Source organism: Cuculus canorus, chromosome 3 (genome assembly GCF_017976375.1).
Source record: "Cuculus canorus isolate bCucCan1 chromosome 3, bCucCan1.pri, whole genome shotgun sequence".
Lineage (NCBI taxonomy): Eukaryota > Metazoa > Chordata > Aves > Cuculiformes > Cuculidae > Cuculus > Cuculus canorus.
Genome location: NC_071403.1, coordinates 119,828,402 through 119,843,470, shown reverse-complemented (window position 1 = coordinate 119,843,470; position 15,069 = coordinate 119,828,402). Strand labels below are relative to the sequence as shown.

At 39.5% G+C, this 15,069-nt stretch overlaps 1 protein-coding gene across 1 annotated transcript in view; it reads left to right on the top strand.

Annotated features, from left to right (window-relative positions):
• CD2AP (CD2 associated protein) overlaps positions 1 to 15,069 on the top strand; it is an 85,621-nt gene that overhangs the window by 68,171 nt on the left and 2,381 nt on the right. Inside the window, exons 9-17 of the mRNA XM_054062516.1 lie at positions 1,024 to 1,128; positions 2,098 to 2,134; positions 2,517 to 2,579; positions 3,862 to 4,021; positions 4,958 to 5,100; positions 11,938 to 12,053; positions 12,855 to 12,941; positions 13,614 to 13,798; positions 14,770 to 14,833. Of these exons, the coding sequence (XP_053918491.1) occupies positions 1,024 to 1,128; positions 2,098 to 2,134; positions 2,517 to 2,579; positions 3,862 to 4,021; positions 4,958 to 5,100; positions 11,938 to 12,053; positions 12,855 to 12,941; positions 13,614 to 13,798; positions 14,770 to 14,833 (960 nt within the window). The remainder of the gene's footprint in view (positions 1 to 1,023; positions 1,129 to 2,097; positions 2,135 to 2,516; positions 2,580 to 3,861; positions 4,022 to 4,957; positions 5,101 to 11,937; positions 12,054 to 12,854; positions 12,942 to 13,613; positions 13,799 to 14,769; positions 14,834 to 15,069) is intronic.

Genomic DNA, 15,069 nt, shown 5'->3' with positions numbered 1-15,069 from the left:
CAGACCTGGAAGAGGTGGTTGGAAAGTACTGTTGTGTCAAAAGATGACAAATTAATTTCTGTCCTTACTGATTTTGACCTAGGTACTATGAAAACACCTGAGGAGATGTTTTCAGTAGGAGAATGAAGTCCAGGTGTTGGAGATACCTGGTATTTCAGAATAACTTAATGCTACTGTTGGCTATTTAGAGAAACTCAATTTAGTTGACTGTTCTTATTTGTACTGAATATTGAAAATACCTTTTAGGAAGGTCATCTTGTTGCAGAGATGGTTTTAAACAAGAAATGAACCTGGTCATGCTTGATTTCCCTGCGGTACTCTGCAGTCTTTTGTTAATTTATATGCTGCTATATTAAGGAATAAAGACTTGCCTTAAAAAAAGCAAAAAGGAAGCTGTTACTTATGCTACTAAAATATTCCAATAACGTCATATTTTCTGTCATGGACAAACTAAGGCCTTGATCCAGTAAGATCATGTAATGGGGTTCTGTGCCACTGAATTCTCCATTGTATTTCTTTCCTTATGTTTTAATGGGGTTATCTTTTCCCTCAGTAGGGTATATTCGCATTTCTTTGCCCTTTTCAGACCAGTGGACCTGACTAATCACATCAGAATCACTTTTATTTAGTAGAATCCTGTGTTATTCCAATGACACTTGAAGTGTTTACTGAATAAGTTACTACTCGAGGAAGTTGAGAGTACTGAACATTGTGCTTTGGGTCAGAACTGGCTTTATGTACTTCCGTCCCTTTGCAGATCTTATCCTTATCCCCTTATCTTACATATGATGTAATATCATTTCATCCTGCTTTTTAGAGAACAAATAATAAGTGACCAAACGTGATCTGATCTGTAGCTCTTTCTCCTTGTTAAGGTGGCGAGAGTATTCTTCTTATAAATGTGATATTGCGGTCGAACAATTACATTATATTATGGGTAAAAGCAAAAATGTTGTTCCCGTAACTGTATGTGTTCTGGGGAAGAAATAAATATTGATCAAAATGTCCTGTTGTTTGTTTTAGGACACTGGAGAGCCAGGCTGGTGGAAAGGAGAACTCAATGGTAAAGAAGGAGTCTTCCCAGATAATTTTGCTGTTCAAATACAAGAATCTGATAAAGACTTCCCTGTAAGTTCTTGTGTGTTGTTTAGTATCACAAAGAAGTACTGATGGGAATACGAGGAATAAAAGACTTCACAGCACTTCATTCTGCTTAAAATATTATTACGAATGTGGCAGTTCTAAACTTTGTCGTTAATTAGCTATAACAAGGGAGAAAGATTTGAGGGTTAATATGGATGTTTAATGTTTAAGGAGAAGTTTAAACTGAGTGTGGTTTTTGAGATTAACTGTAATTAATGAGGATGATCAGGTCATGTAGAATCATAGAATCGCTTGGTTGGAAAAGACCTTTGAGATCATCGAGTCCAACCGTATCTGCCCACTACTGAACCAGATCCCTGAGCACCTCATCTCTCCATCTTTTAAACCCCTCCAGGGATGGGGACTCCACCACCTCCCTGGACAGCCTCTGCCAGGGCCTGAGAACCCTTTCTGTGGAGGATTAACTTTCAGTTTTCAAGCAGTTAACTTTCAGAAAATGAAGTTACTTAGACAAGATTGAGCTGAAGTCAGAAAACTGACTCTGCTTTAGCTCAAACCACAACATTCAGTGGCTTTTTTTTGGTTTAGAAATTTACATGATTTCGAACTTGCCTCGTACTAACCAGGGTCGAGGTTTACGTATTGAAATGGTCGTGGTGTGAGCAATTCTTTGGACTGGAAAAGATGTAATTCTTAGTTTTTGGTTCTTCATACCTCCAATACTTACGCATGTTGCTGAAGCACTGATGTGATTTGAAGAAGGCTGCATTTTATTCCTGTCCTCACAAATGGTTGTCTGGGAAATACCAGAGGAATGACTCCAGTTCTTTGTGTTTCCTGTCTGTGCATCGATTGCCTCCTTTGTAAAATACTTTGAAATCAGCTGGTAAACAAACTAGACATTACAGTATGCAAAACAAAACACAAACAAGTCTGTCTTAGAGAATATCTGACTGATAATTTGTCTTTTTTTTCCCCCTCTTCATTTTGCAGAAGCCAAAGAAACCTCCACCTCCAGTTAAAAGTCCAGGTATGTAGTATATGCGTGGTGCTGCATGTACCCATAAATATTAAATTTAAGAAGCAGCGCTTGACTTCAAGAGGAAATTCAGAAGTAGCTTTGTATTTCCTAGTAATGCAGCCACCCTTAGTTGCAGGTTGACGTTACCTTTTATGATTTATGTAATTTACTGCTGCTATATATTTCTCGAAATTATGTTGGAGCCTACTTTGGAAACATTTTAATACAGGCCTGCTGTTTTCTGGAATCAAATGAGTGTTTATAAATGGTATCACACTCCCTGCACAGGAGAAAATATAAACACAAATGAGTGTATGTCATATTTTTAGTTAGTGACGAAGGTAATGAAAGCTCTTTGAGTAAAGTCTGTGGTTTGTTTTTTTGCATTCAGCTCCAAAGCCTGAATTGCCAACTGGAGAGAAGAAATTCCCAGCTTTGAGGATTGAAGAAAAAGGTGAGACCAGTTCTCTTGGTTGTGAATTTCAGACTATGCTCATCTACAAATGAGTTACAATTGTTTAGCTTGGCCGCTCTGTGCCATGGGTACCTCTTTGGAAGACATCAAGATTCTCTTAGAATCATAAAATTGCTTGGTTGGAGAAGACCTTTAAGATCATAGGATCCAACCGTACCGTTCCACTACTAAACCAGATCCCTGAGCACCTCATCTGCCCGGCTTTTAAACCCCTCCAGGGATGGGGAATCCACCACCTTCCTGGGCAGCCTCTGCCAGGGCCGGAGAACCCTTTTAGTGAAGATATTTTCCCCGATGTCATTGTAATTCCAAGAAAGCTTGTTATAAAGCAACTGTTCCTCTGTGTGTGAGCAAACAAATTATTTTTATCCATCAGAACATTATCTTCAGGTGTGAATTGAGATCAGCTGTATGATTCTAGATATTTTGATCACTTGGCTCTTTATAAATCTAAGTTAGCTTAAACTGAAGTAAGTTCAATTTTAGACAGGCAGCACCACCGTGTGGCAAAATCCTTCCACTCCTTCTGGATTTTATTTTTTTAACTCAAGACGGGAAGGGGATACCAACCAGTTTAGGGTTTTTGTTCGTATCTTCTTCTAATACTCAAATGTCCCAAAGCAGGAAGACTTTTCTGCCCTGGAGAGTGTGGGCGGTTTTTTTTGGGTTTTTTTTGTTTTTTTCCAGAAGCCTCTCTAGGATCTGTTTATTTCCAGGAATTCCTGTGAAGGGAAATCGGTATGTCTACAACTACCTGAAAAGATGGGCTTTAAGGTCCCTTCCAACCCAAACTATTCTATGATAAAATGATTTCAGTTATTCACATAAATACTCATTTTCTTGCCCTTTCTCCCATAGATAAACTATATTGCTTGTGTGTATGGAAGAAGCGTAGTTATGACAGAATTAAGACACAAACCCTATCTTTTTAAGAGGCACTAAGCTGAGTTTGTTAGAAAAGAGAAAGCAGTAACAGTTCTTAGCTGTCATTTGTGGTGCAATAATGTGACTCTACCGATTTCATTCTATTGTTTCATGTCATTAGAAAGATATTTGGGTAACTTTAATATAATATTTTCTAAGATCAGGTAAGTAGTTTGTGTGTTGTGGTGAAGTATCATTTAAGACACTTAAGGCATCTATTTTTCTCTTTGATCTTCCAAGAAACGATTTCTGACAATAGCTGCGTTCTAATTGATTAGTGCTGCAATAATTACGGACAACAAGGGGTTTTAAAATATTATGTGACTTATTTTGTCAGATGAAAAAGGAGCTTTGGATCAGAAGCCTTTGAAGCCACAAGCTCCTCAAGTACCACCCAAGAAGCCTATTCCTCCAAGCAAGACTAACAGCTTACTGAGAGCAGGGCTTCTGCAGCCCAAACGTCCAGACAAACCTGTTTTGCCATCATCTGTATCCAAGTCAGTATAACTTAAATTGTATACACCAAGCTTATTTATTTATTTATTTATTGTTGCATCTTTCTTCATGGATAAGGTGGGAAAAAAACATGTATTTTAAGGGTGAAAAGGATGCAAGGATAACTTTTGCCCTATACCTACCAGTGTCTTAGTTCTCCAAGTCTTTATCGATGTGAACTTAGAAACTTTCTAATTCTTTGAGACATTGAATCCATCTCAGAGTAACTATGACAGCATAACTAACCACGGGGTCAATGAAGTTACGAATCTGTGAGCTGCTTTGCTTTAATCCTGCCCCATACAGGAGAAATTGTAGGTGCAGTAGCAGGATGGTGGAAAAGAATTTGTGGACATGAGAATTAGACAGTACTTAAAGGAGGTACAGAAAGGCTGGGGAGGGGGTTTATATCAGGGAGTTCAGTGATAGGATGAGGGGTAACGATTTTGAGATGAAAGAGGGGAGATTTAGATTAGATATTAGGAAGAAATGTTTTCCTGTGAGGCACTGGCAGAGGTTTCCCAGAGAAATCGTGGCTGCCCCACGATTCTTGGCAGGTTTTTTCTTCACAGGAAGATTTTGAGGTCAAGGAGTCTGAGTGTTTTTCTGAATATTTCAGCGATATTACTCAAAGTGCTATTCAGCTCTTTTGTTTGCTGTTGCCTTGAAGTCTACTATTTTAGACTTATCTGCCAAAATGTGCCCTGTAGTAAGAGTTTTGGGTTATTTCTGCGTGAGGATTGTGCACATTTGATAACTCTGCAAGAGCTGGAACAGAAGAATTGGCTTTTATAGAAATAGAATTGCTCTTCGAAACACTTTTATTTCCTAAAGCCTTGCTTAAAATGATAAAATCTACTGAAATTTCTCACTTTACTTCAGATTCTGGATATGTTTCAGTTGTAAATATGTCTTGTCGGGCTTTTTTCTTACTGCAGATCTAATGGAGAAGTTGTTTCTCTTCGACCGAAATCTGAATTTGAGCCAGTAGCAAAACCAAAGTTAGACTCTGAACCATTGCCACTTCGACCAAAATCAGTAGAGGTAGATTCCCTCGTGATAAAAAGCTCTAAAGAATCAGGTAAGAAAAGAATTCTGCTTTCTTTTGGTCTGTCTGTTTGGATTGCACTATTTTACGAGCTTAGAATAAGCTTTTAACTTAACATGCTATGGAGTGCAATTATGCCTGTTCAGTAGGAAGTATGGGTTTAGGAAGTGCTGGTAGCTGAAGGTAAGAGTCCGCTGGCAATGAACACCTTCCAGTAGGTTTTGTGGAGGTCGTTGGTGAGCTCTGTGTTGTAATAGAAGACAAGAAGGGAAAAATACAGGTAATGGTTTGTTCTCCTAGTTTGAAAGCATGTTTTTTTTGCTGCCACTTTTATCTTGCGTTTTTATGAGATTGTTTTCCTTGCTGACTCGTTCTGTTTGTTCTGCTCTTGCATTTCAGGTAACTTTCTTTTCTAGCTAACTTGCATATTTTCAGTAATGCCATTATGCGTTCTGTGATAAAATTCATAGCTATTTGAGATCATGACTTCATTATACCTTAAATTTGGGCCAGCACGGAGCATTGTATCACTTGAATTTCATGCTTTTGGCTTTGCTTTTAATGCACCTTGAGCCAAACCTGGCTTCTCTTTAAATATCAATTTATCCAGTAAAAGCTTTGGTGCTGATTAGAACCCGCAGTGATGATTGGGCTCTGAGCTGATATATTTGCTTTTGTCCTTTACTGACAGTGCAACTGATTTCAGTCCTCTGTGTGCCTCTTAGGCAGAGATCATCTGTTGTCAGCATATTTTTCTCTTAAAAACCTCAATTATTTTTATTGTATGATTAATGACTGCAGAAAAAGATTAGTGAATTGTACCTGCAGTCTTTGGCTTGCATATCTCAAATGCAACCTTTCATCTCAGAAAACATTTTAGTAAGAATGCATTTTGAAATAGTACAACTGGATTTATTCTTTTTTCAGGCCAGTTATAATATTCAGGTTGTAAAATACTTGTTCCTAAAGCGTAATAAATTCATCTGGGAGATAAAAATAAAGCATTAAAAAACTGAAGCAGTTTATGACTAGAAAGGAATATTTCTAATTTTTCCATTAAGCATTTTAAAACGTGCTTCTAAGCTTAAATGCTTTGTAAGAGGAAAAATTGGTTCATGTATATTTTTAATACAGAAGTTGTATTTTTCTGAGCCACAAAAAAATGGACTTCAGCAGGTATTAAAATATTTTGGAACTATTACAAATAGTGTCACTCTAAAGTATTTATAAGTTCTGTTTTATTCCCCGGTAGAATATACGGATATGCTGTAATAAACCTTGTTTTCAAGGGTTTGAGTTGGCAGTTTAACTTTTGGCTAAATTTAAAGATGGGTTTCAGTGAGGGTACAGAAGAAACACTTTCAGACCAAAGGAAGCAGAGAAATGAAAGAATAAACCACAACGTAGCCTTAAAATTGTCAGCCCTGGCTTGCTATTCAAGTGTACTCTGGGATTGTGCTGGCTATGTTACTGTAAAACCGAGTATCATTTATCCCCAGGAAAAAACTCTCCCTTAAAAACAGTTGGAATGTCTTTTTTGTTCTTTAGAAGCAATTATCTTGACATCTTTAAGGAGAGTGACAACACGGTAGCTGTGATATTAGATATTCAGATATATACAGAACCTGATTTTATATGTATTAGATAAAAAAAACCCCTGAAATCTATGAATTCCAATTTGCTTACATTAGATTTTAAGAGTTCATGGGGAACATCGAGAGTTGGGATTGTTCACCCTGAAGAAGAGAAGGATCTGAGGAGACCTTGTAGCGACCTTCCTGTACCTGAAGGGGCTACAAGAAAGCTGGAGAGAGACTGTTCACAAAGGCTTGTGGGGATAGGACAAGGGGAAACGGGGATAAACTGGAGAGGGGCAGATTTAGACTGGACATACAGAGGAAATACAGGTTGCCCAGGGAAGTCGTGGGTGTCCCCATCCCTGGAGGGGTTCCAGGCCAGGTTGGATGGGGCTTGGAGCAGCCTGGGCCAGTGGGAGGTGTCGTTGCAGGATCTTTAAGGTCCCTTCCGACCCAAACCATTCTATGATTCAATGATTTTAATATCTAGATAGGGCAGGGGACAGGTGAGCATGAGAAACAAGTGGTGAGGTCTGTTCAGTGGCCTTTTATTGGCACAGAGCAAGTGGAAGATGCTCAGGCAGTCGCGTGGGGCTGCAGCACTGACAATGCCAGAGAGCTGCTGCTTAAGGAAAGCTTCGGAAATCCTCTGCTGTGTGAAACTACCCTTGGTTAAAACAAACAGCACAAGTCACTTATAGCTTCACAGGAGGGAATGGCCTCAAGTTGCACCAGGGAAGGTTCAGATTGGACATCAAGAAAAATGTCGTCATGGAAAGGGTTCTCAGTCCCTGGCAGAGGCTGTCCAGGGAGGTGGTGGAGTCCCTGTCCCTGAAGGGGTTTCAAAGGTGGGCAGAAGAGGTGCTCAGGGATCTGGTTTAGTAGTGGGCAGGTACCGTTGGACTCGATGATCTTAAAGTTCTTTTCCAACCGAACGATTTTATGATTTACCAATCCTGTGCAGACTCCTGTGCTCCACGTCTCTGCGGGTACTCCGCTGCTGAAGACCTAACACTACGAGCAGCAGCTAAGTCTGTGCAAAGCTCCAAAGATATTGGGTCCTTATATAAACTTTAAGAATATTTAATCTTGCATGAACTAGAATAGATAATAATGGCTGGGATTGGCAACCAGAGTCTCTTCCCCTCCATCCTCCTCCTCCCCCTTTAGACTGAGATCCCAAAGTAAATGAATTTTAAGAAAACCATTTTTTTAAGGATGTTTCATATTTTTTTTCAGCTTAGTTTGACTGTGAAGTGTAGTGTAGTTTGAGCTGCTTTCAATTTAGCCTAAAGAGAAGCTGTAAATATTCTGTATCTCTAGAAAAAAAGACAACCCACCCCATACCAAAGCCATCAGATAAGGACAAATACTCAAAAACATGTGGAGATACCTCCTCTTGAAGCTTTATTTGAAAAACTGCATGAATGTTTCTCTGTTCAGTTAGAATTAAAGTACTGTAAAAGACTAAAGCTGTAATACAAGCATGCTGAACATGTAAAGCGATTCTGTTTCTTCTACAAATGTTTCTTTTTCCTGCTTTGTAAAATAATTTTTTTGTTCAGAATCTTTTTCTAGACATTCCTCTCCTTGACTTTTCTTTCCAGATTTTGTTTCCTATCCTGTTTGCCATGTTTCCCTTCTTACGTGTCAGGAAATTACCCTACCCTTCTCCATTTTGGTAAGATAACAATCTATAAGGAAATCCAAATGCTTTATGCCATACACGTAGCCTCTTCTTAACATCATAAGCGTAATTTTCAGTTGCAGTTATTAATACTAACGTTTTTGGGTTTCGATTTAAAATGCTTTTTTGTTTATTTGAATGCCTGTTTTCCTTAGCTGTTAAACCAGAAATTTAGTATACTTTTCAACTAGGAACTTGTAGAGGTTAAACAAAGAGATAAAAATCGCAGTCCAGGTATTGATAAGCCAAACCTAGTGTTGAGAGTGAAAGATGTTCAATATATCTAGGATTTCTGGTCTATTTAGGTTTAATGGCTTCATCTTTCTCTAGCACTAATTAGCCAGAGGCTTCATAGTTGCCTCTTTAGTCTTGTAGAATAGCGTTTGTTCCGGTTCTGTGTTAGGCACGTGCTTAAATCCCTTACTATTGCTCGACTGCAAATTTAGATATTCTAAAGCTTTTATCTGACCCGTATTGTTTGGGTTGTGATCTCAAGAGGATCAGTAATAGGAAAAAGGGGCTGCTATTTCCTTTTACTCTGCAGATTAATGTGAGGTCTCATCTTCTGAAATATTGGCTACATTTTACTTTTATCGCGGATTTTTAAACCCTAGCTACGTGAGGTGTTGGAACTAGATTTTTTTTAGGCACACTTTCAGCTTTGCTTCTTTTTGCGAAGAAAAAAACGGGTATGAATACACTCAAAAGCGTTCACAAACTTTAACAAACCCTCTCACCTAATTGTATCTGGGAAAGCTCCTAACAGTTCTGTGCTGTATGGATTCCTGTTGAGCTTGCAAAACAGATGTTTCTAATAGTCTCTCCTAAAAAAACTGTTTAAGCTTAGCTTTTCTCTAAAGAAAGTTGCTCTTGCTCAGCCTTAAAATCACTTTTTTGATTCAGATTATCCCCTGATGTATGGTATTGCTCTTTTGGCACTGTGATGGGATTTCCTCGAACTCACAGGCTGGCTGTAAGAAAGTTAATTGATAAATCACTTTATTGATTGAAATGGGTGTAAATTGTGAACTTCCAGTGGCTTTCATCATTATCTCTATTGGATTCAGTGGGGCCAAGCTTTCTCCTAAAATAAAGAATGCTGTTTGAAAAGGAAAACAAACAGAACCCCCCACCTACTGTCAAACAAACAAAACCATCACCACCAAACCCACACACCTTCATTCCCACCAGCCTGTGTTTTAATGTCTTCCCTATACCAAAACAACAAAATGGAAAGATAAATGGAAAATGTAAGTATAGTCAGAATTCCCTCTGCCTATAACATGCTGGTAATATTTTAATGCTGAGCAATTGTCTCAGATGTGGGAATTTGCTTTAGAAGCCTTTACAAATAGGGAGAAAAACCCTGGCTTTAGTGTCATCCCACCAACTATACTTAAATCATATCCAATCTGAGACTGTAGAAGTCTTCTTTGTCAAGCCTTGTTAAATAATGTGGGCTTTGTCAGAAGGACACATCGTTATTAACACATTCTTAATATTCTTAACATGTGTGATGTTTATTCCTGGAGACAGGGCTGGCATTACTAGCATAACAGCAACTCAATTTACAATTCTTATTTAAATTTGCTGCCAAATGATTTGTCATTTCTGCAGAATGACAAAAGGAAGGTCATTTAAAGGCAAAAAAACTACTGAGAACGGGGAAAAGGCATCTATATTTTTTTTTTACTGCCTTCTCGTTACCTTTTTAATAGTGCCTAACTAATGTAAATCCTGATTTACATTTTGGCATGGATTAGTGCTTTGGGATTACTGACAATTGAGTAAAGAACATGAAGATATACCCCTTGGTCACTGTTGCTTGCCTTCTAATATGTTAAGTATTTTATTGACAGAATATAGCATCATAGTTATTTATTTGTCCCTCATCTCTCCTCCGTCAGCCGCTTGCCATTCACCATTCTTCTGTTTCTTCCTACTTTGTTTTTCTTCCCCGCTTTTTTTAATTGCAAATATGATTACATGTTTACAAAACGCTCTTTACATTCTTTTTAATAACATTAAAAAGCAGCAAACCTGACTGGTAACTGATAGCATTATAAACGCTTGCATTTCAACGAGGATGAAGTAGATGTTGGAGTAGTCAAGTTCAGGGATGTCTGAAAGATGTCAATATTTTAAGGGCTTCAAGGATAGTAATGCAGAGTGGAAGGCGTTTTAAATCAGTTAAAACGTTCACTAGAAAACTTAGTTCCTACAGATATAAAGTAGTTTTGATTAAGCACAAGTAAAACTTGGAGTGTAATCAGGTGACTTTAAGCCATCTAAACACTGAAGTGGCATGAACGGCCCAGTGTTCTTCGGCTTTTTTTTTATCTGACCTCTTGAATGAGAAAATAGGGAAAGAAAATGTCATAGTTTCTACCTGATAAATCATAGTGTCACGTAAAAATCAGTGGTTGCAAGACGACTCCAGCCCCCACACCACCACCCACCACCCCCGTAAACCCTAAACCGCAAACCCTGAATATTGCTTTTGTGCCCGTAGTAAATGCTGTGTGGTGTTTCAGCTAAACATCTAGAGTTCTAGAATTAGTCTAATGAGTTTGTGTTGTGAAATCATATATGATATCCGTAATCTTATGTCAATGCTTAAGTCAAAAACTTCAAATCTCTTTGCACACCTGTTGGCAGGTAAGTAGTATTATTTTTGTGGAGAAACAATTAAGAAGTCCAGCTGTTAATGAGGTGAACTACTTATGTTATTAGACAGCCCATCCCTGGAGGTGTTCAAGACCAGGTTGGATGGATCTTTGAGCAACCTGATCCAGTGGGAGGTGTCCCTGCCAGTGGTTGGAACTGGATGGACTTTAAAGTCCCTTCCAACCCAAACCATTCTATGATGATTCTATGATTACATATGTTTTGTTCTTCCTATTAATAGTTTTATTTCCTAGGGTTGCCTCTTCCCATAGCATCTAAAGAATTTCTACCGATCTGAGATTTGCCCGAGAGCTGTGAGCATAAAGATACTGACTGGCAGATTGATTTAATAAAATACAAGAACAGAGTTTTGAAATCTGTTAGTACAGACTTTATGAAGTCGTGTATTTTCTTTAGACAAAGTACAGCCTATGCAAAAACTACCCTGCACAGAAACATTTGCAGTTACTGTCTTCTTCAGTTGCTTTCACAAACCGGTGGATATGCACTTCACTTCTGTTTCTATCTTAGTCACTAAATTGGATTTTCATGCTTTTCCTGTGAGCTAAAGTGACAAGAAAATATGCTCTCGTAAATAGTTGAATATGGCACCTCTCAAAAAAACAGTTAGAAGTCAGTTTTTCTCCAGAAACTTGTTACATCCGTTTCACACAGCTCTTCTTTTGTTGAGAGCTTGAATTGAAATGCTAGCTGAATTAATTTAATGTTGTTCAAGGAGGAAAATGTGGCTTCGCAGCTATGCCAAAGTCAGGTAGTTTTTTTATATGGGTCATGTCTTGTGTGTGCCGAAAATCTTTGATACAATAAGAATTCCAATATATTCTTTTTTTTTTTTTCTTAAGGCAAAAAAGTGGTAAAAAAGAACACAGCAAAACCTTCTGGTCTTAATGGTGGTCTGTGTTTTCATCTTTTTTCTAGATCTCTTAAGCTTTGATGATGTAATAGCTACCTCAGATAATCTCTCACACCCTACTGCAAACCGCCCCAAGATGCCTGGTAGGAGGCTGCCTTCACGTTTCAATAGCAGTAGTCCTGTGAGTATATTGGGTGTGTTTTCCTACTGGTGAACTAAGAACCAGCACCCCAGGAATCAGAGTTGAGCTCTTGATCCGTTTACCTGACAGTGAAATGCAGAATGACGCAGAGGTTCAGTTCCTATAGACTTTGTCTACGGGAATATCCGCTGCCAGGAGGGAAGCGTGCGTAGCAGACCCAACGCGACTGAGTTGCAGCCAAAGGACTCTTTCTGTTGTGTGTGGTGGCGCTGCACTAAATTCTCAGCATCGGTGATGATGAATTAGGTGTTGTGCATACACACAACTCTGAAAGCGTCTTCAGTGCCGTACAAAGCCTGACAACGGGTAGTCTTTGACCACAGCAAACTTATAATTTAATGTTGCTCTAATGTGGGATCTCGTCTGCTGAGACGTGAAGTTGTCAGACCGTGAGAAGCAGATGGTGCGGAGTCCTTAGAATCCATTTATGGCATCGGATGTTGTGTAGTTCAGTCATGGCAGTTACAACGTGCAGCTACTGCCTCTTAATGCCTGTGTTTTATGGAAGCACCTATAGGATCCCCAAAGCATCATCAACTTGTTAACTAACACAGAGGTGCTTGAAAATCCTGGCCGGGGTTCCAGTTCAGGTGAATGAGTATTGCACAGAAGAGAAGTTCTGACTGGCAGGGAATAAAAACCATGGCCTGGCAATTTAAGTTTGGTTTGTTGTTTTTTTTTTTTTTTTTTTTCTATTGTGTCTTTTTCTTTTTAATTTCCTTATAATCTTTTTTATTTAATTCTGCAAATCTTTTCATGTTTTTATGAACGATTTACCAGGCAAATCAAAATGTGAGCCCAGAAAAAAATTTGAAGGTGCAGAAAGAAGAAGAATGTGCCAAACCGAAGCCAGTGGAAACAAAAAAGGTAGGATACCAAGGAACTAGAGAGGCGCCAGGTGGATTGGTGTTGCTTGTGTTTCCAGTTTAGTTTAGGTTGATGCAGCTGCCTAAATGCAAATGGTTGTATTTACAGGCTGAGAGAATTGGGGTTGTTCAGCCTGGAGAAGAGAAGGCTGCAAGAAGAACTTAGAGCAGCTTCCAGAACCTGAAGGGGCTCCAGGAAAGCTGGGGAGGGGCTTTATCCAAGGTCATGAAGAGACAGAACCAGGGGAATGGCTTTAAATTGGAAGAGAAAAGATTTAGATGAGACATTAGGAAGGAATTCTGGACGCTGAGGGTGGTGAGGCCCTGGCCCAGGTTGCCCAGGGAAGCTGTGGCTGCCCCATTCCTGGAGGGGTTCCAGGCCGGGTTGGATGGGGCTTGGAGCAGCCTGGGCCAGTGGGAGGTGTCCCTGCCCATGGCAGGGGGTGGGACTGGATGGGCTTTGAGGTCCATTCCAACCCAAACGGTTCTAGGATTCTGTGAATCGTATCTCATAGACCGCAGCAGGCTGTTTGGACTGGACATGTTTGTTTGCCTTTTGGGTAGAAAATTAAGGAAATTTGCGCACATGTAGCTCCCATCACAGTACAACGTGTGCACGGTATGTGGTCAGTATAATTTCATTTTTTGTCTTTCTACTGATGTATTTTTCCAGCCATCTGCATTCAGTCCACCAGTTCCATCTTCATCTCAGAGACCAAGTTCTGTCATACTCAACTTTCTTCCTGGAGACATCCAGCTTAAAGGAGAAACGGATGATGAAAAAATTTCTGTCGAAGAGCTCAGGACTCAGATTAATGATTTGATGGGTTTAGTAGATGCACTGAAGAAAGAACATGGGTAAATATTTTTCTTCTCAGTCTTCAACGGGATATATAGACATCTTCCAAATGTCTTTAGTGTGAAATTATTTTTAAAAAGCTATTTATTAATAATAATTTAGAACTTCTTTCTTTAGAAGTTGATCCAACTAGATGTCCTAAGTACTTGTAAGTTTGATATCAGAGTGGTTTTGGAATTTGTACACCTTTTACCCCTCCTACTTTGCATTTCTGTATTCATTACAGCTCTCTGAGAATATTTTTTAAACAGTTAGAACTGTGTTCATTTATAAGATGTAGCAGCAGACTACATCAGTTATGTCTGGGGCTGCATAAAAAGCAGCGCGGCCAGCAGGTCGAGGGAGGTGATTCTTGCCCGCGACTCCTCTCTCATGAGACCCCACCTGGATTCATATCTCCAGTTCTGGAATCTCCAACTTAAGAAGGAGGTAGAACTGTTGGAGTGGGTCCAGAGGAGACCACGTAGATGGTGTGCGGGCTGGAGCCCCTCTGCTCTGAGGACAGGCTGAGAGAGTTGGGGTTGTTCAGCCTGGAGAGGAGAAGGCTCCAGGGAGACCTTAGAGCAGCTTCCAGTATGGACAGGGACTCCAGGAAAGCTGCGGGGGGGCTTTTTATAAGGGACTGGAGTGATAGGAAATGACTTTAAATTGGAAGGGGGAGATTTAGATTAGATATGAGGAAGAAATTCTTCATGCTGAGGGTCCTGAAGCCCTGGCCCAGGTTGCCCAGGGAAGCTGTGGCTGCCCCATCCCTGGAGGGGTTCCAGGCCAGGTTGGATGGGGCTTGGAGCAGCCTCGTCTGGTTGGAACTGGATGATCTTTAAGGTCCCTTCCAACCCAAACCATTCTATGATTCTATGTTAATTCCTCTTGTAAAATTTAAACAAGACCTTGTGCTTCCTTTACTCAGTAATGTGATTTCCCCCCCCCCTTCTCTAACTTGTATTTCTGATATCTTCACTACTATTAGGAGAGAACTGGAAAAACTAAAGAAGGATTTGGAAGAAGAAAAGCTGTTGCGAAGTAATCTGGAGGTAATACTATCAGTTAGAGGGGGGTTGAGGTTTAGAAGTATGTAGGCAGTGTTCTAGAATTTTTTGCCACAGGGAAGCCTTAATGAACCTGCTCAACCTTTTTTTGTATTGCTGTGTTAGCGTGAGGTTAGCGTTTCTATGATAGAGCTGTCAAATGCATCTGTGTCACCGTTTTATTTGCTTAAGTGTCTTTGAAATATAAAGGTTATGATTTTAGTGAAAGCTCTGGAGACTTT